The 25,558-nt window shown below is 35.3% G+C and overlaps 1 protein-coding gene across 1 annotated transcript; it reads right to left on the reverse strand.

Moving 5' to 3' along the window:
• Positions 1-273: 273 nt before the first annotated feature.
• Positions 274-25,022, reverse strand: LOC123549769 (mitochondrial calcium uniporter regulator 1-like). The gene is made up of 8 exons (XM_045338125.2): positions 24,752-25,022; positions 23,064-23,201; positions 21,731-21,834; positions 19,974-20,075; positions 15,172-15,285; positions 7,770-7,823; positions 4,554-4,668; positions 274-2,680 (listed from the first exon to the last, which is right to left on the reverse strand). Exons 1-8 carry the CDS (start codon positions 24,846-24,848, stop codon positions 2,625-2,627), a joined length of 780 nt encoding a protein of 259 aa, XP_045194060.1. The 5' UTR covers positions 24,849-25,022; the 3' UTR covers positions 274-2,624.
• Positions 25,023-25,558: the final 536 nt, after the last annotated feature.

Raw genomic sequence — 25,558 nt, forward strand, 5'->3', positions numbered from 1 at the left:
TGCATTTTTACCAATATCTAACTTTTATTTTCATCCACTTTATCATTTTTCAGTGTCATATATACATAAAGAATATATATACACACTACGGAAAACTTCATGAAAATAAACATGTTGAAAAAGTTCACTCAAACAGTGGGCAAGTAGCTTTAAATATGACTACAAGACAACATCAATGAAATACATCCAAATAGCATATTGTTCAACAAGGTTTCTTGGGAGAAATTATCTAACATATGATAACGGTTTTCTCTGAATTAAATACTAACAAACTTTTCTTTGAATTTTTTAATACATACATACGTTGGTGTAAACTACAATCACAACTGAACCAGATATTAAATACCTTGACAAAAAGCTCAGTTCACAACATTTCAAATGATAGTAATAATAATAATAATAATAATGAAAATAATAATATCATCTTGATACAGTATATCTGAACTTAATTAACCCTTAGCCTGCTAAATTTCTAAAATGAACTGGTCTTTCATTCAATTTGGGCAATACCATTTATCATTTGAAGGGGTGTTCACTGAAAATTTACTGACTGAATAGCGAACAGTGCAGACCATGATCAGACTGCACGGATGTGCAGGCTGATCTTGGTCTGCACTGGTCGCAAAGGCAGAATCACTTGCCGCCAGCAGGTTAAGGGTTAAGACAAGTGTATATAGTTTTCAAATATTTTTTAGTAACAACATTTCAAAAATGAGGTAATACACTTATGTATAAATAATGGCTGCATCTCTTTTGATTATCACGGAATTCAAAATGGTGCGCGTTTGTGTGATGCATGCATGCATGCTTGTCGGACGGGGCCTTTGCAAGCATACTAGTTCTATCATGAACCAAAACCAGTTCCATTACACAGTGTTTCTTTCTTATTGAGTAAGTACCAGTATAAATTATGTTTCATTCTAAAGGTCCCTATAGGTGGCAGTAATAACTTTTGGCTTATATTTTATGGCAAACTCCACTCTTGTGTATTTCTTTACCCATGAAATAAAAAGTATTTCAAATTAATATCAAAGTTTTCCTGAGATCTCTAGAAGAAAAACACAACCAATGGAGTGCTAATGCAGTGAGCAGAATGTTAGAATAAAAACAATATTGCATGCACAGTGAGTAATTATACATACATGTACCAATGATTGACAGGTCAGATAATTAGGCAGTGGTTTAACAATTATAGTATCTCCATTAGACTGACATTTACATATGTAACCTTGGTGACACTCTATGTGCGTGCCTGTCATATATGCCCACTGAAAACGGTGATTCATTTATCAACAAATTAAAAACATATTTTAACACTTAATATCATCACAATATATAACACAAAAAACAACATAAAAAATTGCATAATTATAAGCATTTCGCTTGCATTTGCCATAAATACAGATTTAGATATTGAAACTTGTGTCTTTATTCATGTCTTATATCTCAGACTGAAGAACTTACTCAAACAATTCTTCCTTTTATTTGCAAAAATCATTAATTATTTGTCTGCATCTGCACAGTAATGAAATATCTGTGTAAAAAGATTGAAGGAGAATACTGCATGTAGGACGAAAAACCTGCCAAAACGATCAATAATAACCCATGATTTTAAGCAGATAAATGTGATATATGTATGGACCCAAAGTGTTTGATGGATTGTGTATATATATGGGATGTTCCATGAGAAAACCAGTATTAGTGACATAATATAAATATTGCATGACAGTTTAAAATACTGAAAAATTGTAGTTTTTCTTATATGTTCATGCAAAAACTAGAAACAAGTATATTGTAATTACAGTTATCTAAGGAAAATTAAATTATATCATATTTTACAAACAAATGTCATTTGTGTTGTCATGGCAATGGAAATTCCGAAGCACCCATGTATTATGAAAATATAGAGGTGTGTACATAAAAGGCTGGTGATGAAACTAAAAATATTCGGTTAAGTTATTTCTTAGTAAAATCATTTTAAACTTTTCCTAAATATTCAAACGTATAATGTTTAGTAAGTGATGTGCAAAAGTTGTTGCTTTAATAACTTGAAAAAGGCATGCCATGCCTGGCGACGTGATACTGCTTTCATGACATTCTTAATGTCACGTCTCAAAATGTCTTCGGTGACTTACTTCAAATCATTGTAACTCTTGAAATAGTTCAGATTTGAAAGATAAAAGAATGTTCTTCATGAATATTTTGTTATCTCCATTTTGATTTTTTGTCACTAACACCGGTTTTGTCATCATGGAACAGCCTAAATAAATATACATACAGCAACTAGTTTGCAGCTGAAACAATACAACATCTATGTTTTTGCCATCTTTAAGATCCGGTACATGGTAATTAATACTACAAGTGTATTAATTATTGATTTATGTAAAAACAAGGCTACATACGTTATTTATTATTTTTTACCTCCGCTCTTGACCTTTTTCACTCTCAAGCCTCACAGTTGCTTTCTTTGTATATAAACACAATTGGACATACTCATTTACAATGTATATGAAAAATAACACAGAAACCAAACTTGTCAGAGACGTGGTTTATCTTGCAAAGATTCTTCAGTCATAAAAAGTCTACAATTTGGCACTGTAAGTACTGGAGAAAATGAGCAATCATCATGCAATCAGTCGAAGATATGCCAAGAATACTGTGGCCCCTGATAGAACTAACCCTGAAAAACAACAACAACAAGTAAATTAGCAATCATGACACAAGGTAACAGCATGAGTTTATTTCTGTCTTTTGCTATGGAACATGTGGCATTGTTATCATGAAGAAAAAGGTGCACTACCTAAATTAAGTCATATCCAATGCAACTGACTTTACATCTTTACATCACTCCCTTTCCATGCCCTCCACCCCAATCAGTTAGACAGAGATTTCATTTTTTGACTTTTCCTTAAGATAATTAAAATTAAAAAGATTAACTAGCTGCAAAATTTTGCATCTAATATTTTACATGAAAATGTACTACTATTAATGAAAACCAAAAGGAGGGATTTGGCAGTTTAAGCCATTTTGCCGGGGGAGATTTTATCCTACACTCTTCTGCACAATATGTCTTGAAAAGGCAGATCAATTCCCATTTTGCAAGCTAACAAGATGGCCTCTTCTGATTAAGTATTCAACATTACAAGGCTTGAACCACTGTGATACAAGGCTTTCCAGTATCCCGACTTACCCTAAATTTTTGGCCTGACAATGTTTGCCTTGGAGAAGTTTTTTAAAACTTTTTAATAAAAAGTTGCAAAACTGCACTTTTTATGCTTTATACATGGTCAGTGATGTTAGAAATCAACTTACTGATGCTCTAAAGGCATAACTCCCTTATTTGTATTCTTTTTTTGACACAAAAATAATTTCCGAAAAGTCCCACTTAATAAAAAAAATAAAAAATTTACTGACCTACCTACCCTAATTTTTATGAGCATGTTACCGGAAAAAAAAACAATTTTTAGCTCATCTGATTTTTTGAGAAAAAAAATGAGTTACTGTCATCACTTGATCAGTGTAGGCGTCGGCATTGCCTGGTTAAGTTTTATGTTTAGGTCAGCTTTTCTCCTAAACTATCAAAGCTATTGCTTTGAACTTGCAACACTTGTTTACCATCAATAGCTGACTCTGTACAGCCAGAAACATAACTCCATCCTGCTTTTTGCAAGAATTATGGCCCCTTTTGGACTTAGAAAATATCAGATTTCTTGGTTAAAACTTGTGTTTAGGTCAGCTTTTCTCCTAAACTATCAAAGCTAATGCTTTAAAACTTGTAACACTTGTTCATCATCACAAGCTGACCCCATACAGCAAGAAACATTACTCCATCCTGCTTTTTGTAAGAATTATGGCCCCTTTTGGACTTAGAAAATATCAGATTTCTTGGTTAAGTTTTATGTTTAGGTCAGCTTTTCTCCTAAACTATCAAAGCTAATGCTTTAAAACTTGCAACACTTGTTCATCATCACAAGCTGACCCCATACAGCAAGAAACATTACTCCATCCTGCTTTTTGTAAGAATTATGGCCCCTTTTGGACTTAGAAATTCAGTTTTCTTGGTTAAGTTTTATGTTTAGGTCAGCTTTTATCCTAAACTATCAAAGCTATTGCTTTAAAACTTGCAACACTTGTTCACCATCATAAGTTGACCCTGTACAGCAAGAAACATAACTCCATCCTGCTTTTTGTAAGAATTATGGCCCCTTTTGGACTTAGAAAATATCAGATTTCTTGGTTAAGTTTTATGTTTAGGTAAACTTTTCTTCTAAACTATCAAAGCTATTGCTTTGAAACTTGCATCAGTTGTTAACCATGATAAGCTGACTCTGTATATCAAGAAACAGAACTCCATCCTGCTTTTTGTAAGAATTATGGCCCTTTTTGGACTTAGAAAAGCATGGGTAGGTCAATATTTCTACTATACAGAGACAAAAATATCAGATGAGCGTCTGCACACGCAAGGCGGTGCTCTTGTTTTTATGCCCAATCACTTACTCCAATCAGGTTCATGTACTAAAAGATGACTTCAGAATTTTATACCTGCAACTTACCCATTAGATATTTTTGTACGTCATTTCTATTTTTCTCATTCTGTGTTCTAATGTTGGAGACTGATACTTCTATTTTGTTTTCTAATGCCTGTAAATTCTTTTCAGTTTTGGCATGCTGCAAATACATAGAGTACATTAGGTTACTCTTGTAAACAGTTTTATTTCATGCGACCCATCGCTGGAAAAGAACAAAAAAAAGATTTTCCTTAACTCCTATAAAATTTGAGATAGTAAACATAAATAAAACAGTTGAGGATGAAGACGAATATGACACGAGTATTTTCAACCTGAGCAAATGAATATCAAACAAGGTCAAGCTGAGGGTGATATTCAGCTTTGAGGGTTGACAATATTCATGCAATTCTCACATACATGTAATATTTATTTTATTACACTAACAAAAATATCTTACAGTAGAAAGTTAAAAACTGACATTTGTAACAAAACCAATACAATGATTAATAAGGTCATCATCTTCTCAAACTATTCAAGTTTTTTTTACACTGAAATCAACCTTTAGCCTGCTGGCGGCAAGTGATTTTGCCTTTGCAACCAGTTCAGACTATGATGAGATTGCACATCCATGCAGGTTCATCTTGGTCTGCACTGTTCGCTATTTGGTCAGTCAATTTTCAGTGAAGACCCCTTCAAACAAACAAGTGACACTGCCCAAAATGAATGATGGACCAATCCATTTTAGAAATTTAGCAGGGTAAAGGTTAACAAACTTAACAATTATTCTGTTATCTGATTTAATTATAACAATGACCAGCAGATGCTTGAAGAAATGGGGATTGCTGGATGGTTAAATGGGTAACACTGAAAATATTAGGGGCTGTCATAAGATATGTAACATTGGATTGTGTGGTCAATGACTAAAGTATGCATGAATGATGTTATGAAGGAATACCATATAGCATGTGATATACCAGTATAGTACCCACCACCAAACAAGAGGACCATGATGGTCCTGAATCGCTCACCTCTTCCCACATGACCCAGTTTTGGGTATGACGTTTTTTCTATTATTTGACATAGTGACCTAGTTTTTGAGCTCATGTGACCCAGTTTTGAACTTGACCTAGATGTTATCAAGATAAAAATTCTGACCAATTTTCATGAAGATCCATTGAAAAATATGGTCTCTACAGAGGTCACAAGGTTTTTCTATTATTTGACCTATTGACCTAGTTTTCGAAGGTACGTGACCCTGTTTTGAACATTACCTAGATATCATCAAGGTGAACATTCTCACTAATTTTCATGAAGATCTCATGAAAAATATGGCCTCTAGAGAGGTCACAAGGTTTTTCTATTTTTATATCTACTGGCTTAGTTTTTGACCGCACGTGACCCAGTTTCGAAACTGATCTAGATATCATCAAGGTGAACATTCAGATCAATTTTCATGAAGATCCATTGAAAAATATGGCCTCTAGAGAGGTCAAAAGATTTTAATCATTTTAGACCTACTGACCTAGTTTTTGACCGCAGTTGACCCAGTTTCAGACTTGACCTAGATATCATCAAGATGAACATTCAGACCAACTTTCATACAGATCCCATGAAAAGTATGGCCTCTAGAGAGGTCACAAGGTTTTTTAGTATTTGACCTACTCACCTAGTTTTTTAAGGCATGTGACCCAGTTTCAAACTTGACCTAGATATCATCAAGGAGAACATTCTGACCAATTTTTATGGAGATCCATTCACAAGTATGGACTCTAGAGAGGTCACAAGGTTTTTCTATTTTTAGACCTACTGACCTAGTTTTTGACCGCACATGACCCATTTTTGAACTTGACCTAGATATCATCAAGATGAACATTCAGACCAACTTTCATACAGATCCCATGAAAAATATGGCCTCTAGAGAGGTCACAAGGTTTTTCTATTTTTAGACCTACTGACCTAGTTTTTGACCCCACATGACCCATTTTCGAACTTGACCTAGATATCATCAAGATGAACATTCAGACCAACTTTCATACAGATCCCATGAAAAATATGGCCTTTAGAGAGGTCACAAGGTTTTTCTATTATTTGACCTACTGACCTAGTTTTTGATAGCACGTGACCCAGTTTCGAACTTGACCTACACATCATCAAGGTGAACGTTCTGACCAATTTTCATGAAGATCTTGTGAAATATATGGCCTCTAGAGAGGTCACAAGGTTTTTCTATTTTTAGACCTACTGACCTAGATTTTAAAGGCACGTGACCCAGTTTCGAACTTGATCTAGATATCATCAAGATAAACATTCTGACCAAATTTCATAAAGATCCCATGAAAAATGTGACCTCTGGAGTGGTCACAAGCAAAAGTTTACGGACGCACGCACGCACGGACGGACGGACGGACGACGGACACCGCGCGATCACAAAAGCTCACCTTGTCACTTTGTGACAGGTGAGCTAAAAATGAACAAAACACAAACAACTTGTTTTGCTGGGGTATAACAATGACTTTGCAATTTACAGCTAAATTTCCTGTGGGCCTAAGTAAGTCTCTCATTTGACCTTGACTATCTGACCTTGAATATACGTATGAGACACTGAATCTTGAATGGTTACAACTGTGTTTAGAATGAAAAACGTAAAATAGGTCAAGTGCCTCCATCTATATTAGAGAACCTTACAAGGATGTTTCAGACCAAGTTCAATACAGATCTGCCAAGTGGTTCAAGAGAGAAATCATTTAAAGACTTTTCCATTTTTAGCTCTAGTGGCCCCCTAGAGGTGAAAAATGCCCATAGTTAAAGACATTTGACAGAGGACTTAATAAAAATGCTACAGACCAGGATAGATGAAGATCCATCAAGCACTTCATGAGAAGAATTTTTTTAAAGGTATTTCTGTTTTAGCTTTAATGGCCCCTAAAAGGGGTCAAGTGCCCCCATTGGAACTAAACTGAGCGAGGACCTTATAATGATACTCAGACCAACTTTGATAAGGATGAAGCAGTTCACCAGAAGAAGTCAATGACAAGTTTTTTATATTTTTATTTCTAGTGGACCTTTTTTATATTTTTATCTCTAGTGGACCCTAAAAGGGGTCAAGAACATTTTCTAAAAATCATCCCTGCAGAGGTTTAACTTGGAATAATTAGGGGCACGTGACTCAGTTAGCAAATTTTTGAACCACACAGCCTGGAGACACTCCCATGTTAGAGAATAGTTATACAAATTTAGTGTAAACTCAAGTAAAATACATACATCTACATCCATTCTGTTTATCAAAGCCTGGAGCTGTTTCTCATTCAAAGCATGCTGAAACATAAAACAAGACAGCCAAGATGGCCCTAGGTCGCTCACCTGAGGAACACACCATAAAACAACATATTAAACAGTGTAAACATGTTTGACCTAGTGATTTTATGGAAAAATATATTCTGACCAATTATCATTAAAATTGGAGCAAAAATATTCAGTATAAATAAGTATTTTCTTTGATTTTATCTAGTGACCTAGTTTTTGACCCCAGATGACCCATATTCGAACTTGACCTAGATTTCATCAAGGCTATCAATCTGACCAAATTTCATGAAGATCAGTTGAAAAATATAGCCTCTATCGCATACACAAAGTTTTTCTTTGATTTGACCTAGTGACCTGCTTTTTGATCTTAGATGATCCATATTCGAAACTGACCTAGATTTCATCAAGATAATCATTCTGGCTTAATTTCAACAAGATCAGTTGGAAAATATAGCCTCTATCGCATATACAAGCTTTTCCTTTGATTTGACCTAGTGACCTACTCTTTGATCCCAGAAGCCCCATATTCAAAACTGACCTAGATTTTATCAAGACAATCATTCTGACCAAATTTCATGAAGACCAACTGAAAAATACAGCCTCTATCACATACACAAGGTTTTCTTTGATTTGACCTAGTGACCTAGTTTTTGACCCAAGACTACCCATATTGGAACGTGACCTAGATTTCATCAAGGCAACCACTCAGACAAAATTTCATGAAGATCAGTTGAAAATTTTTTGCCTTTATCGCATACACGAGGTTTTTCTTTGATTTGACCTAGTGACCTAGTTTTTGATCAGAGATGACCCATTTTCGAACTCGGCCTAGATTTCATCAAGGTTATCATTCTCACCAATATCCATGAAGATCAATTGAAAAATACAGCCTCTATCGCATACACAAGGTTTTTCACTGATTTTACCTAGTGACCTAGTTTTTGACCCGAGATGACCCATTTTCAAAACTGGCCTAGATTTCATCAAGGCAATCATTCTGACCAATATTCATGAAGATAAATTAAAAAATACAGCCTCTATCGCATACACAAGGTTTTTCTTTGATTTGACCTAGTGACCTACTTTTTGACCAGAGATGACCCATTTTCAAACTCGGCCTAGATTTGATCAAGGCAATCATTCTGACCAATAATCATGAAGATCAATTGAAAAATACAGCCTCTATCGCATACACAAGGTTTTTCATTGATTTGACCTAGTGACCTAGTTTTTGACCCGAGATGACCCATTTTCGAACTCAGCCTAGATTTCATCAAGGCAATCATTCTGACCAATATTCATCAAGATCAATTGAAAAATACAGCCTCTATCGCATACACAAGGTTTTTCTTTGATTTGACCTAGTGACCTAGTTTTTGACTCAAGATGACCCATTTTCAAACTTGGCCTAGATTCCATCAAGGCAATCATTCTGACCAATATTCATGAAGATCAATTGAAAAATACAGCCTCTATCACATACACAAGGTTTTTCTTTGATTTGACCTAGTGACCTAGTTTTTGACCCGAGATGACCCATTTTTGAACTCGTCCTAGATTTCATTAAGGCAATCATTCTGACCAATATTCATGACAATCAATTGAAAAATACAGCTTCTATCGCATACACAAGGTTTTTCTTTGATTTGACCTAGTGACCTAGTTTTTGACCCGAGATGACCCATTTTCAAACTCGGCCTAGATTTCATCAAGGCAATCATTCTGACCAATATTCATGAAGATCAATTGAAAAATACAGCCTCTATCGCATACACAAGGTTTTTCTTTGATTTGACCTAGTGACCTAGTTTTTGATCAGAGATGACCCATTTTCGAATTCGGCCTAGATTTCATCAAGGCAATCATTCTGACCAATATTCATCAAGATCAATTGAAAAATACAGCCTCTATCGCATACACAAGGTTTTTCTTTGATTTGACCTAGTGACCTAGTTTTTGACTCAAGATGACCCATTTTCGAACTCAGCCTAGATTCCATCAAGGCAATCATTCTGACCAATATTCATGAAGATCGATTGAAAAATACAACCTCTATCACATACACAAGGTTTTTCTTTGATTTGACCTAGTGATCTAGTTTTTGACCCGAGATGACCCATTTTTGAACTCGTCCTAGATTTCATTAAGGCAATCATTCTGACCAATATTCATGACAATCAATTGAAAAATACAGCCTCTATCGCATACACAAGGTTTTTCTTTGATTTGACCTAGTGACCTAGTTTTTGACCCGAGATGACCCATTTTCAAACTCGGCCTAGATTTCATCAAGGCAATCATTCTGACCAATATTCATGAAGATCAATTGAAAAATACAGCCTCTATCGCATACACAAGGTTTTTCTTTGATTTGACCTAGTGACCTAGTTTTTGATCCGAGATGACCCATTTTCGAATTCGGCCTAGATTTCATCAAGGCAATCATTCTGACCAATATTCATGAAGATCAATTGAAAAATACAGCCTCTATCGCATACACAAGGTTTTTCTTTGATTTGACCTAGTGACCTAGTTTTTGACCCCAGATGACCCATTTTCGAACTCGGCCTAGATTCATCAAGGTTATCATTCTGACCAAAATTCATGAAGATCAATTGAAAAATACAGCCTCTATCGCATACACAAGCTAAATGTTGACAGACGACAGACGACGGACGACAGATGCCGGACATTGAGCGATCAGAAAAACTCACCTAAGCATTGCTCAGGTGAGCTAACAAACAATAGAATATTGTTAAACACAATCCATCAAACACTTTGGGTCCATACAAATATCACATTTATGTGTTACATTCGTGGATTTATATATAAGATAATTCATATAGTTATGGTAAGTACAACTCTAGTCATTATAATTATAAAACATATTATGTGAAAATTGCACTTTTGATGATAATGTCGCAAACACAAAAAGTTCTGCGATACAGATTTTAATGAAACTTTTCATATGTTTAGATTAATCTATGTCTAATCCCTTTGGCAAAATACTGTAAGGCACATGCCCCATGAATATGCCTGACAGAATAAAATAAATAGTCAGAAAGGGGGCAAACTAAAATAAACAAGAGGGTCATGATGACCCTGGATCGCTCACCTGAGTAATATGAGCTACATGTTCCAAATGTCAAACTGATGCTAAAATATTAAGAACGTCAGTAGGTCACATTCATGGTCAATGAAATTCGGTTTTATGATCGGTGTGCAAAACTGTGTATGTCGTCCAAATTTAAAGGCTGTATCTTAAAAAACAAGAAAGAAGGTCAGCAGGTCAAGCTCACAGTCAAGTGACATCATATTACTTGGGATCATCAGGTAATTATAATTAAACAGTCTTGGAAATGGGATCAGATAATTATTTAAGTATTTTTTCCTATATAACTCATATAATAACTAAATGGCCCCAGGGCAGGGCCTCTTTCAATTCCAGGGGAATAATTTGAACAATTTTGGTAGAGGACTACTAGGCAATGCATTATACTAAATATCAAAAGCCTAGGTCATGTGGTTTTAGACAAGAAGATTTTTAAAGTTTTTTTTCCTATATAACCTATATAAGTCTCTATAATACTTGGGACCCCCAGGGCAGGGCCTCTTTTCACCCAAGGGGGTACATTTTGAACAATTTTGGTTGAGAACCATAAGACAATGCTACAAACCAAATATCAAAGGCTTAAGTCTTATGGTTTCAGACAAGAAGATTTTAAATTTTTTTTCCCCAATATAAATCTATGTAAAACTTGGGACCCCCGGGGCGGGGCCATATTTGACCCTAGGGGGATAATTTGAACAATCTTAGTAGAGGACCACTAGATGATGCTACATACTAAATATCAAAGCCCTAGGCTGTGTGGTTTTGTACATGAAGATTTTAAAAGTTTTCCCTTTATAAGTCTATATAAACCATGTGACCCCCGGGGCGGGGCCATTTTTGACCCTAGGGGGATAATTTGAACAATCTTGGTAGAGTACAACTAGATGATGCTACACACCAGATATCAAAGCCCTAGGCCCTGTGGTTTTGGACAAGAAGATTTTTAAAGTTTTTCCTTTCGGTTGCCATGGCAACCAGAGTTCTGCATGGAATTCAATTCTTTGAACAAGTTTGAAAGGGGGCCACCCAAGGATCATTCTTATGAAGTTTGGTGTAATTCTGCCCAGTGGTTTTCAAGAAGGATTTTTTTAGAAAATGTTGACGGACACACGACGGATGACACACGACGGATGACGGACACTGAGCAGTCACAAAAGCTCACCATGAGCCTTTGGCTCAGGTGAGCTAAAAAAGACATCTGACATGAAAGTCCAGACAATATGTGCATGTCTACTTCATGCTGATGGATGGAAACTGTAGGAGTACATATGCAACTGTAATATGGTTTTGTCCAAGAAAGGGGCATAACTCAAAACATAATAATCAGACATGGAAGTTCAAGTTATATGAGCATGTCCACTTAATGCTGATGAAGTGCACCACATTTTATTTAACCTGTTAAGTTGAGTACACAAGGTACAGACATAGCTGTGGTATGGCCATGTCTAAACAAGAGGGTCATGATGACCCTGAATCGCTCACCTGAGTATACTGAACCACATGTTTCAAATGGCAAACTGATGCTAAAATATTAGATCAGTAGGTCACATTTATGATCACTGAAAGACAGTTTAAAGATTGGAGTACAAAACTGTACATGTCATCCAAATTTCAAGGCTGGATCTTAAACTAGAGTGGTCACAAGCGAAACTTTACGCATGGACACGGACAACGTAGACCTACTGACCTAGTTTTTGTTCGCAGTTGACCCAGTTTCAAACTTGACCTAGATATCATCAAGATGAATATTCAGACCAACTTTCATACAGATCCCATGAAAAATATCGCCTCTAGAGAGGTCACAAGGTTTTTCTATTATATGACCTACTGACCTAGTTTTTGAGGGCACTTGACCCAGTTTCGAACTTGAACTAGATATCATCAGAGTGAACATTCTGATCAATTTTCATGAAGATCCATTGAAAAGTATGGACTCTAGAGGGGTCACAAGGTTTTTCTATTTTTAGACCTATTGACCTAGCTTTTGACCGCATGTGACCCAGTTTCGAACTTGATATAGATATCATCAAGGTGAACATTCTGACCAATTTTCATGAAGATCCATTGAAAAATATGGCCTCTAGGGAGGTCACAAGGTTTTTCTATTTTTAGACCTACTGACCTAGTTTTTGACTGCAGTTGACCCAGTTTCGAACTTAACCTAGATATCATCAAGATGAATATTCAGACCAACTTTCATACAGATCCCATGATAAATATCGCCTCTAGAGAGGTCACAAGGTTTTCCTATTATTTGACCTAATGACCTAGTTTTTGATGGCACGTAACCCAGTTTCGAACTTGACCTGGATATCATCAAGGTGAACATTCTGATCAATTTTCATGAAGATCCATTGAAAAATATGGCCTCTAGGGAGGTCACAAGGATTTTTTAGAGCTACTGACCTAGTTTTGGACCACACATGACCCAGTTTCGAACTTGACCTAGATATCATCAAGATGAACATTCTGACCAACTTTCATAAAGATCCCATGAAAAATGTGACCTCTAGAGTGGTCACAAGCAAAAGTTTATGCACGCACGCACAGACGACGGACGCTGCCCGATCACAAAAGCTCACCTTGTCACTTTGTGACAGGTGAGCTAAAAAGGGGAATAACTAAAATAAATAATATCTGGATATGAATATTGATGATATGTACCAAGTTCCATTCCAAATGATAGAAATTTCCTAAATATCAGGCATAAAATGTGGCCTTTGGAAAATAAACAGGATTTTAGTAAATTAACCTAGTGACCTAAATTAGGATTTTTAGTGAACTAACCTGGTGACCTAATTTTTGACCTTCAGGTAATCCAGTTTCAGGACAATCTTAGATTTCACTGAAACAAATATTCTAAGAAATATTTATGATGCTCGGATAGAACATGAGGCCTCTAGGATGTTAGCAAGGTTTTCCTATGATTCAACTTAGTGACCTAGTTTTTTACCTCAGATAACCAATTTTTGAAGTTAACCTGGATTATAAAGACAAACAACCTGATAAACTTTTATGAAGATCAAACAGAAAATATGGCCTCTAGAGTGTAAACAAATTCTTTTTTGTTATTTGACCTAGTGATCTAGTTTTTAACCCTTGACAACCCAGTTTCAAAAGCGTTCTAGATTTCACTGAAACAAATAATCTATCAAATATGGTAGAAAGTGTGGCCTCTAGAAATTTAACAAGGTTTTTCTATAATCTGACCTAGTAACCTAGTTTTTAACCTAAAAAAAATCCAGTTTTGAACCTGACCTATATATCATAGACACGAAATTCATGTTCGGACATTGAAGTCTATGTAATGTGTGCATGTCCACTTTATGCTGATGATGTATACAAAGTTTCATTTGAATTTGAAGAAAACTATAGCAGGAGTTGAGTACAAAAGGAAGTGTGATGAACAGAATTATGGATGGACAGACAATTGAAACAATATTTGCCACCCTGGTTTTCGGCACCAAAGGCATGAAATGAGTAACAAGAGCTGTCTCCATAGGATGACACATGCCCCCGATGGCACTTTGAATGAATAGTTATGGCCAATGTTAGAGTTTAGGACCTTTGACCTACGGACCTGGGTCTTGCGCGCGACACGTCGTCTTACTGTGGTACACATTCATGCCCAATAATTTTAAAATCCATGCATGAATGACAAAGATATGGACCGGACACGCCCATCAATGCACTATCATGAAAAATGACCTTTAACGTCTAAGTGTGACCTTGACCTTTGAGCTATGGACCTAGGTCTTGGCGCGACACATCGTCTTACTGTGGTACACATTCATGCCAAGTTATTTGAAAATCCATCCATGGATGACAAAGATATGGACCAGACACGAATGCACTATCATGAAAAATGACCTTTAACGTCTAAGTGTGACCTTGACCTTTGAGCTACGGACCTGGGTCTTGCGCGCGACACGTCGTCTTACTGTGGTACATATTCATGCCAAGTTATTTTAAAAATTAGCATTTCCAGACAAAACCCTGCATATATAGAACATTAATATTTTGAAATGTTGAACAAACAAAAGAGACTATCTTCTATCTCAGAACTTCATTATCTCCAGCTGCTAAGAATAATGTGACAATTCAATGTGGTTTTATAACTGAATCAGAATGCCAATGCTGAAACACAGAGAAAAAACCCATTTCATATCAAAAACCAGAAATTTCTCCAATCAGTTTTGTTCATAAACTAGATAAATGTATTCATAATTTTTACACATTATTACTTACAGCTTCAACAGCTCTGGATTTTTCTAAGTTGATGTCCAGTTTAACCTGACCTTCTAATTTCTTTATGCCGTCTTCTAACTGACCCTCTAAATGTTTAATCAGAATTCCTTGTTTCTGAAAAATATCCAGTAATTTTGTTACATATCATGAACATTCAAAAGAATTTTAAACCGAATTTAACCTTAATAAAGTAGGTCAGCACAACCCGAAAGTAATGACCTACAGTCATTTATCCAGAAAACATAGAATAAAGCCTGTACCCAGCACACAAACAAAATCATTCAAATAAGTACAACTAAGTTAAAGAAGACACTAGCCTGTAAAATGTTTTGAAAAAGCCCTTTACTCCATCAATGCTACCAGGCATCAATTGTAGTTGTGAGCTGATTTTTCCTCAAATATAGTCTAACCTGTTTATAACAGTCATTGAATGGACTGACTGAAAGTGACTGCTGTAGACAGGTGACCACTATATCCAGGTTTTCTATTCAGGGCATCAATATTTGTTTACAACGTAACAATGTTTATTATGTACATATGGTGTAATGTTTATTACAATGAACACTTCTTTGTATTATATAACATATGAAATCTTTTTTAATAACTGATATACTGTGATCTAATAGTACAATATAACAACACAAAATTAACACCAGTTTCTCTTTCCACAAATATGTGATTATTTACTCTTCTCTTTCTTCAAGAAAATACTGTCTTGTAAATGAAGGTAATGAAAGTCAGATTTAATTTTGACATCCTTTGATTACAGCTATAATATTAAATTGATTTTGCTTTGGAAATGTTATAACAATTGTCTTTATCCACAGTAACTTACGCATAAGATTTACTTAAACAAACAAAATTTGAGCCGCGCCATAAGAAAACCAACATTGTGGGTTTGCGACCAGCATGGATCCAGACCAGCCTGCGCATCCACACAGTCTGGTCAGGATCCATGCTATTCGCTAACGGTTTCTCTAATTGCAATAGGCTTTGAAGGCGAACAACATGGATCCTGACCAGACTGTGCGGATGTGCAGGCTGGTCTGGATCCATGCTGGTCGCAAACCCACTATGTTGGTTTTCCCATGGCACGGCTCAAATAAATTAAACAGTTATCTTGCAACTTTTACAATGTTTAGACTACCAAACTGCCTAGAACTTTGTTTACAATAGTACTGTGGGATAGACAGCACCTTTTTATCTTCCCAAATAAGAGATTTAATGACCATTCTAGTGCATCTTGCTGACTTGTACTGTCTGTCACCGCCTTGGACAGGGGCACACTATATAAAGGGTCACTGTATAGGGAATTCCAATGGTTGAACCAGATGAATGTTATATGCAGAGTCATGCTATATGCAGGTGACTGCTAATACAATAGACTGTATAATTAAAAGGCCTCGACACTAACAGTGTTCCGGGATCCCGAGGACCCCAAATTCTAGCGAGGGACACCCATTATTCAAATTAAATTAGGGACATAAAATACCGAGTTACATTCAAAGATTTCTTAATTCTAACAGAATACTTGACCAAAACAAGAGGACCATAATAGTCCTGAATCGCTCACCTGTTCCCACATGACCCAGTTTTGAACTGAGTATGACGTCGTTTTTTCTATTATTTGACAGTGACCTAGTTTTTGGGCTCATGTGACCCAGTTTTGAACCTGACCTAGATATCATCAAGATAAAAATTCTGACCAATTTTCATGAAGATCCATTGAAAAATATGGCCTTTAGAGAGGTCACAAGGTTTTTTTATTATTTGACCTACTGACCTAGTTATTGAAGGCACGTGACCCAGTTTCAAATCTGACCTAGATATCATCAAGGTGAACATTCTGACCAATTTTCATGAAAATCCATTCAAAAGTATGGCCTCTAGAGAGGTCACAAGGTTTTTCTATTTTTAGACCTACTGACCTAGTTTTTGACGGCAGTTGACCCAGTTTCAAACCAGACCTAAATATCGTCAAGATTCAGACCAACTTTCATACAGATCCCATGAAAAATATGGCCTCTAGAGAGGTCGCAAGTTTTTTTTTTATTATTTGACCTACTGACCTAGTTATTGAAGGCACGTAACCCAGTTTCGAACTTGCCCTAGATATCATCAAGCTGAACATTCTGACCAATTTTCATGAAGATCCATTCGAAAGTATGGCCTCTAGAGAGGTCACAAGGTTTTTCTATTTTTAGACCTACTGACCTAGTTTTTGACTGCAGTTGACCCAGTTTCAAATTTAACCTAGATATCATCAAGATAAATATTCAGACCAACTTTCATACAGATCCCATGAAAAATATGGCCTCTAGAGAGGTCACAAGGTTTTTTTATTATTTGACCTACGGACCTAGTTATTGATGGCACGTGACCCAGTTTCGAAATTGACCTACATATCATCAAGGTGAACATTCTGACTAAATTTCATGAAGATCCATTCAAAAGTATGGCCTCTAGAGAGGTCACAAGGTTTTTCTATTTTTAGACCTACTGACCTAGTTTTTTACCACAGTTGACCCAGTTTCGAACCTGACCTAGATATCATCAAGATAAACATTCAGACCAACTTTCATATAGATCCCATGAAAAATATGGCCTCTAGAGAGGTCACAAGGTTTTTCTTTTATTTGACCTACTGACCTAGTTTTTGATGGCACGTGATCCAGTTTCAAACTTGACCTAGATATCATCAAGGTGAACATTCTGACCAATTTTCATGAAGATCTTTTAAAAAATATGGCCTCTAGAGAGGTCACAAGGCTTTTCTATTTTTAGACCTACTGACCTAGTTTTTGACAGCAAGTGACCCAGTTTCAAACTTGACCTAGATATCATTAAGTTGAACATTCTGACCAATTTTCATAAATACCCCGTGAAAAAAGTGACCTCTAGAGTGGTCACAAGCAAAAGTTTACGCACGGACGGACGGACGGACGACGGACGCTGTGCGATCACAAAAGCTCACCTTGTCACTTTGTGACAGGTGAGCTAAAAATATGAAACCAGTGTTGCTTTCATCTCACGATAACTGCTAAATCTTAAATCGTATTTATTTTTTTCTTGCTTCAATTTAAATTCTGTAACTACATATATCAATTGTTACAAAATAAAGCATACAGACTGTTGCTGAATTTAATTCGAAACAAGAAAAGAAATAAATATGATGTAAGATTTAGCAGTTTTGATTGAGTACATTTTCATCCTTTCAAACTGGAGGGATCCCATGTATTGGTGAGAGACACCAAAGTCTACAGGTAGGGGGCCTTCTGGGACACCACTGAAAAAGGTTTGTGTCAAGGCCTGATTTTAATTTAACAGTTAAATGCATATTGTATTTTCAAGTATAATGTTTTACCTCTGTATTATTTCTTATAATTTATGCAGTATTTAAAGTGTATTATTTAACCTTTGTATCATTTCTTAAATACTGTATTTTCAAGTGTAATGTTTACCTCAGTATCATTTCTTATATACTGTATTTTCAAGTGCAGTGTTTACTTCTGTATCATTTCTTATATACTGTATTTTCAAGCATAGTGTTTTACCTCTGTTTCATTTCTTATATACTGTATTTTCAAATGTAGTGTTTTACCTCTGTATCATTTCTTATATACTGTATTTTCAAGTGTAGTGTTTACCTCTGTATCATTTCTTATATACTGTATTTTCAAGTGCAATGTTTACCTCTGTATCATTTCTAACATACTGTATTTTCAAGTGTAATGTTTTACCGCAGTATCATTTCTTACATACTGTATTTCTAGTGTAATATTTTACCTCTGTATCATTTCTTATATACTGTATTTTCAAGTGTAATGATTACCTCTGTATCATTTCTATATACTGTATTTTCCAGTGTAATGATTTACCTCTGTATCATTTCTTATATACTGTATTTTCAAGTGCATATCATTTCTTATATACTGTATTTTCAAGTGTAATGCTTTACCTCTGTATCATTTCTGATATACCGGTACTGTATTTTCAAGTGCATATGATTTCTTATATACTGTATTTTCAAATGTTGTGCTTTACCTCAGTATCATTTCTTATATACTGTATTTTCAAGTGTAATGTTGACCTCTGTATCATTTCTTACATACTGTATTTCAAGTGCAATGTTTTACCTCTGTATCAATTGTTTATACAGTATTTCAAGTGCAATGTTTACCTCTGTATCATTTCTTATATACAGTATTTCAAGTGCAATGTTTTGACTCAATATCATTTCTTATACACTGTTTTTTTCAAGTGTAATGTTTCACCTCTGTATCATTTCTTATCTACTGTATTTTCAAGTGTAATGTTTTACCTCAGTATCATTTCTTATATACACTATTTCATGTGCCATGTTTTACCTCTGTATCATTGCTTATATACTGTATTTTCAAGTGCAATGTTTACCTCAGTATCATTTCTTATATACAGTATTTTCAAGTGTAGTGTTTACCTCTGTATTATTTCTTATATACAGTATTTTCAAGTGCAATGTTTACCTTTGTATCATTTCTTATATACTGTATTTTCAAGTGCAATGTTTACCTCTGTATCATTTCTTATATACAGTATTTCAAGTGCAATGTTTTACCTCTGTATCATTTCTTATATACTGTTTTTTCAAGCGAAATGTTTACCTCTGTATCAATTGTTATATACACTATTTTATGTGCAATGTTTTTCCTCTGTATCATTTCTTATATACTGTATTTTCAAGTGCAATGTTTACCTCTGTATCAATTGTTATATACAGTTTTTCAAGTGTTATATACAGTATTTCAAGTGCAATGTTTTACCTCAGTATCATTTCTTATCATTGTGAATTCACTCTTCTCTAGTATAACCATGTCTTTCTTCACAGAAGCAATCTGCGCAAGTAACTGCTGGACCATTATCTCCTGGAAATCAAAACCAAAACAGAAATCGCATGAGTGATTCATGCACTACAGTACAAAAAGTATGTATTAATAAATTTTATAAAGTCACAGGTAAATTGTGTAGAAAAAGTAAACTGTTCCCTATTTTGAAAGGGCCAACCATGTTGTCTTGAAAAGGCTAGCCATGTTGATATGAAAGGGCCAGCCATTTTGTCTTGATAGGGGAAACCATTTTTTCTCGATAGGGCCAGCCATTTTCTCTTGATAGGGCCAGCCATTTTGCCTTGATAGGGCCAGCCATTTGTCTAAATAGGGCCAGCCATTTTGTCTTGGTAAGGCCAGCCATTTTGTCTTGTAAAGGCTAGCCATGTTGATTTGAAAGGGCCATCCATTTTGTCTTGATAGGGCAAGCCATTTGTCTTGATAGGGCCAGCAGTTTTGTCTTTATAAGGCCAGCCATTTTGTCTTGTGAGTGCCAGCCATTTTGCCTTGATAGGGACAGCCATTTGTCTTTATAGGGCCAGGAGTTTTGTCTTTATAAGGCCAGCCATTTTGTCTTGATAGGGCCAGCCATTTTGCCTTGATAGGGCCAGCCATTTGTCTTAATAGGGCCAGCCATTTTGTCTTGGTAAGGCCAGCCATTTTGTTTTAATAGCGCGACACCTTCGCAGTGTAAACACAATCCTTTCCTTTAATGCCAAGCACTAAATGAGGCTGCCTAAACCAATATGCCACAGTGTACAGTGCATAACAGTTACTAGCTTCAATTTAGTCAATTGTGTAATAAATGTAATAGTATAAAAATGATACTAATCACTGAACTGCGGAGAGATCTACTCTCAAATATTCTATTCTGTTAACAACACCTTTGTAAGGCAAAACCTCAGTTTTAAAGCTGATATTTTCTTTTTAAATAGATCAGTCCTCAGTAAATCAACTATCTCAGAACAACAAACAAATTTTATATTTTCAGTTGTGTTGTTCTACAGGACTTGCCATTTCTGAATTACTGAAATTCTTATACGGATCATTTCAAAAGCTGATAATATTCTATTGATTATTTCTATAGTCGGCATTCTTATTTTAACTATTTCAATAGCAGACATTCTTATATCAATTATTTCAAAAGTTTTAATTCTTATATTTATTATTTCAATAGTTGACATTCTTATTAGCTGACAAATATTTCTTATTTCAACAGTGGATATTCTTACATTAATTTTTTCAATAGCTGTATTCTTACATTAATTATTTCAATAGCTGACATTCTTATATTAATTATTCCAATAGCTAGCCTTCTGATATTAATTATTTCAAAGCCAACATTCTTACATTAATTATTTCAACAGCAGACACTCTAACATTAATTATTTCAATAGCCAACATTCTAATATTAACCATTTAAATAGCCAACATTCTGATAATCATGGAACAATTCAATAGCTGACAATCTGATATCAAACATCTCAATAGCTGACAATCTGATATTAAACATTTCAATAGCTGACATTCTGATGTGTAACATTTCAATAGCCAACATTCTTATATTACACATTACAATAGCTGACATTCTGATATTACACATTACAATAGCTGACATTCTGATATTATACACTTCAATAGCCAACATTCTTATATTAAACATTTTAAACATTTTTTTTTGTGTGCAAGTTTACCTGTTGTAGTTTTGTGACCATTATTTTTGTTTGATGATCTATCACAGTCCCAACAACATCCGATAAAACTTCTGTCATGGCTTCAGCCTCCTCTCTATTAAACCCTAAAGACATAGACAAAGCAATTCTTAGACTGATCAGATATCTGTCTTGCTGATAGTTAAACAGGTTTCAATTATGCTTACATAACAGAAATAGCAACAAACTTTTCCACTGTGTATTAGTAACAGCACAAAATCACCGAGTAAATCTTTGCATATAAGCTGGCATAAAATTAGTGTTCTAATTTTTTCTAATTTTTTTGGTGATTTTAAACTTCATGTCCATTTCAAACATGTTTTTAAAGCAGAAAACAGTCAACATTCTAATATTAAAATTTCAATTGCCAAAATTCTGGTACTACCAGTAAATATTTCAACAGCCGACATTCTGATATTAAACATTTCAATTACCAACATTCTGATACTACCAGTAAATATTTCAACAGCCAACATTCTGATATTAACATTTCAATTGCCAACATTCTGATACTACCAGTAAATATTTCAACAGCCAACATTTTGATATTAACATTTCAATTGCCAACATTCTGATACTACCAGTAAATATTTCAACAGCCAACATTCTGATATTTAACATTTCAATTGCCAACATTCTGATACTTTCAGTAAATATTTCAACAGCCAACATTCTGATATTAAACATTTCAATCGCCAACATTCTGATACTACATGTAAACATTTCAACAGCCGACATTCTGATATTAAACATTTCAATCGGCAACATTCTGATAGTACTAGCAAAGTATTTCAACAGGTGACATTCCGATATTAAACATTTCAATAACAAATTTCCATTAAGCTTTCACAATAGAAATAGTAACTAATTTTTCCTTTGTGGACTTAGTAATAGCAAGAAATCACTGACCAGATCTTTGCATATTGGCTGGCATAAAATTAATGTGTTCCAATAATTTTCTAAGTGTTATTTTCTTGGTGATTTTAAACTTATAAAACAGCATTTGCCTGATAACTTCAATTACCACACATGTATGTTTTGACTATTTATTATGTAAACTAACATATATACAGTTCCTGTAAAATAAATGTAAATAAAAATCAATCTATGCAAAAACTGTGAACTTCAAAAACTGCTTCTTTGTAAAAATTGTGTCAGACAGGATAAAGTTGTAATAATGTCATGCAACTTGATACTTCTGGAGGAATCAAAGCTAATCTTTTGCATGATTAAGTTAAAAACACTACCCTACATCAAGTTAAAGCCATTCTCACATATTTCTGCAGATGTATTATAATATTAATGATAAAGTTACCTCTTTCTAGCAATTTTTTTGAAACTGCAAGTGTATCTAGATAATATGTGACTCCACTTTGTCTGGTGGCTGCTGGATCTATACTTCTAGCCTCTCCGGATTTCTCCACAGATTGGCACATGTAGCGGCATCTCAAACCTGCAAGGGAGATAATCATGGTTGGTCATGTCACAGAGACATACAGTTAAACTTCATTCGCTTGAACTCAACCTGACTGTCAAAATTTGTTCGAGTTATCGGTAGTTCCAGCCATTAAAAATTATACATTATATAGGGATTTTGTCGGGACCTGACGATGACTTCAAGCAAAGTGTGGCGTTCGAATTATCAGAATTCGAGTGAACAAAGTTAGACTGTATTTCCACATTTAATTATGAGCTACATTTTTAAGCAGGGATGTGTCATACTGAAAGTTGTTTGGAACAAATGAGCCGCGCCATGAGAAAACCAACATTGTGGCTTTGCGACCTGCATGGATCCAGACAAGCCTGCGCATGTGCGCAGTCTGGTCAGGATCCATGCTGTTCGCTAATGGTTTCTCTAATTGCAATAGGCTTTAAAAGCAAACAGCATGGATCCTGACCAGACTGAGCAGGCTGGTCTGGATCCATGCTGGTCACAAACGCACTATGTTGGTTTTCTCATGGCACGGCTCAAATAACTGTCTATTCAGAGTGAAATGGCTTACCTTTTCAGGTATAAAATTGTCACATAATGATGCTGACACCCTGTCACTGTAAATAATTCATTTCTACATAGTTAAATTCCCTGTAATTGTCGGTTTAACAATCAGTAAACATTTGAGCCCCTGTGATGAATTTATTCATTAGGAACACTTTTGGAAGATGTCATACAGGAAGTTACATAATAAACCTACTTTTAAAGAGTAGAAAAGGTATTACCAGAAAGAAACACAAACAAAGAAAACAACATTTTACAAATTAGAGACCCTGACAGTCTTATAAAATGAATACAAGGAAACTGTTGAAAAGGCAAAAATAACAGGGTGAATGAAGTTTGCACCAAAATTGATGATTGTAGAAACACTATGGAAATTTGGCATCAATTAAAAAGATTACCATATCTTATAAACCAGAGTGGCGTACTTAGCCTGCTGGATAAAAAAGGCATGACTGCTTGATAAAGGAATATAAATATGCAATTCTAAGGATTTCTTTCCAGCAGAGATCATTTACCGGGTGCGCAGATTTAAAAATGGATCAAACCTGAACACAATTTGGATTCGACTTAAATTGGTTTGCTGTTTAAGAATGCCAAAGGAACTTGGACCCTAAAATTGCTAAATTGCTATTGATGAAGTGCAGATAAAACCATGTTTAGCCATACTCGGTCCACTAATAGGAATGGTGTATTTTATCAGCTGATATTTTATAGTTAAATGGCCATTCCACTAAGCCTTTGGGCCAGTCAAGTTACCATGCTGTCCCTAAACGTCATATTATTTGGACTATAAGCCTACCTCAGTCCATAACCTGGTAGTCTTATTCAAAATTCTAAACAATTATTATTATTTCACACGTTAGTAGGAAGAAAGCCTTCATTTTACAAATATCTTGCAGATTTGGTCGAATGAAAGAGTTACAAAAAAGTATTTTACTTCTTTGGTCGAATACTATCAATTCCGGATACTATTCTACTTCAGTGTATTAAATGTAGTTGATATTTACCAATAGTTTTACTTTCGCGAATTTCTTTGACTAGTTTTGACGGTTGACCGACGAACTGTTGTAAAAGATGCCTGTTTCCACAAAATAAACGTCTCATCTTGATATTTTCTCTGATGCAATTATGATGTCTACTTTCACTTTGACAAACTGCGAGCAGCGATTGTCTCCCCTAGCTTACTGCATCTGTAAAGGGAGGCCACTGCGTAGAAATGCTCATTTAATAAATACGGAATTTCGTTAGGGCCATCGCCTTTGAATGTGTTTATCTGAAACGCGAAACTCGATAGTGCGCATGATAATGAAAACGCTAAATCACGAAACTACGACAACGAAAACGCGACAACGCGATATTACGTTAACGAAAACACGAAAATACAGTAGTACGATGATGATAATGCGATACACTATCGCGTTTTCACCACCGTACTGTCGCGTTTTCACCGTACAATCGTATTATCGCGTTTTCGTTAACGTAGTATCGTGATTTCGAAATTTCATTATCGTACTATCGATCCCGTTATCACCAACGTACTGTCGCGTTATCACCATCGTACTGTCGCGTGCCCCATGTGGTTCTGGGACGATCTGTGTATGAAAAGAATTGGAACCACTGCCTTACCCTTACATGATCGTAAGAGGCTGTAATAGGGTCTTAACACTTGGTTATCATACATGCATTCCGACCTGCCTCATGGCAATAGCCTGCCTCATGGCATTAGCCATGGCATATACTTGGCGAATCTTCTAACATTTAACCAAACTGATAGTAAAGTGAACATTCTCAGAATTTCATAACATGATAAATAT

Source organism: Mercenaria mercenaria, chromosome 6 (genome assembly GCF_021730395.1).
Source record: "Mercenaria mercenaria strain notata chromosome 6, MADL_Memer_1, whole genome shotgun sequence".
Lineage (NCBI taxonomy): Eukaryota > Metazoa > Mollusca > Bivalvia > Venerida > Veneridae > Mercenaria > Mercenaria mercenaria.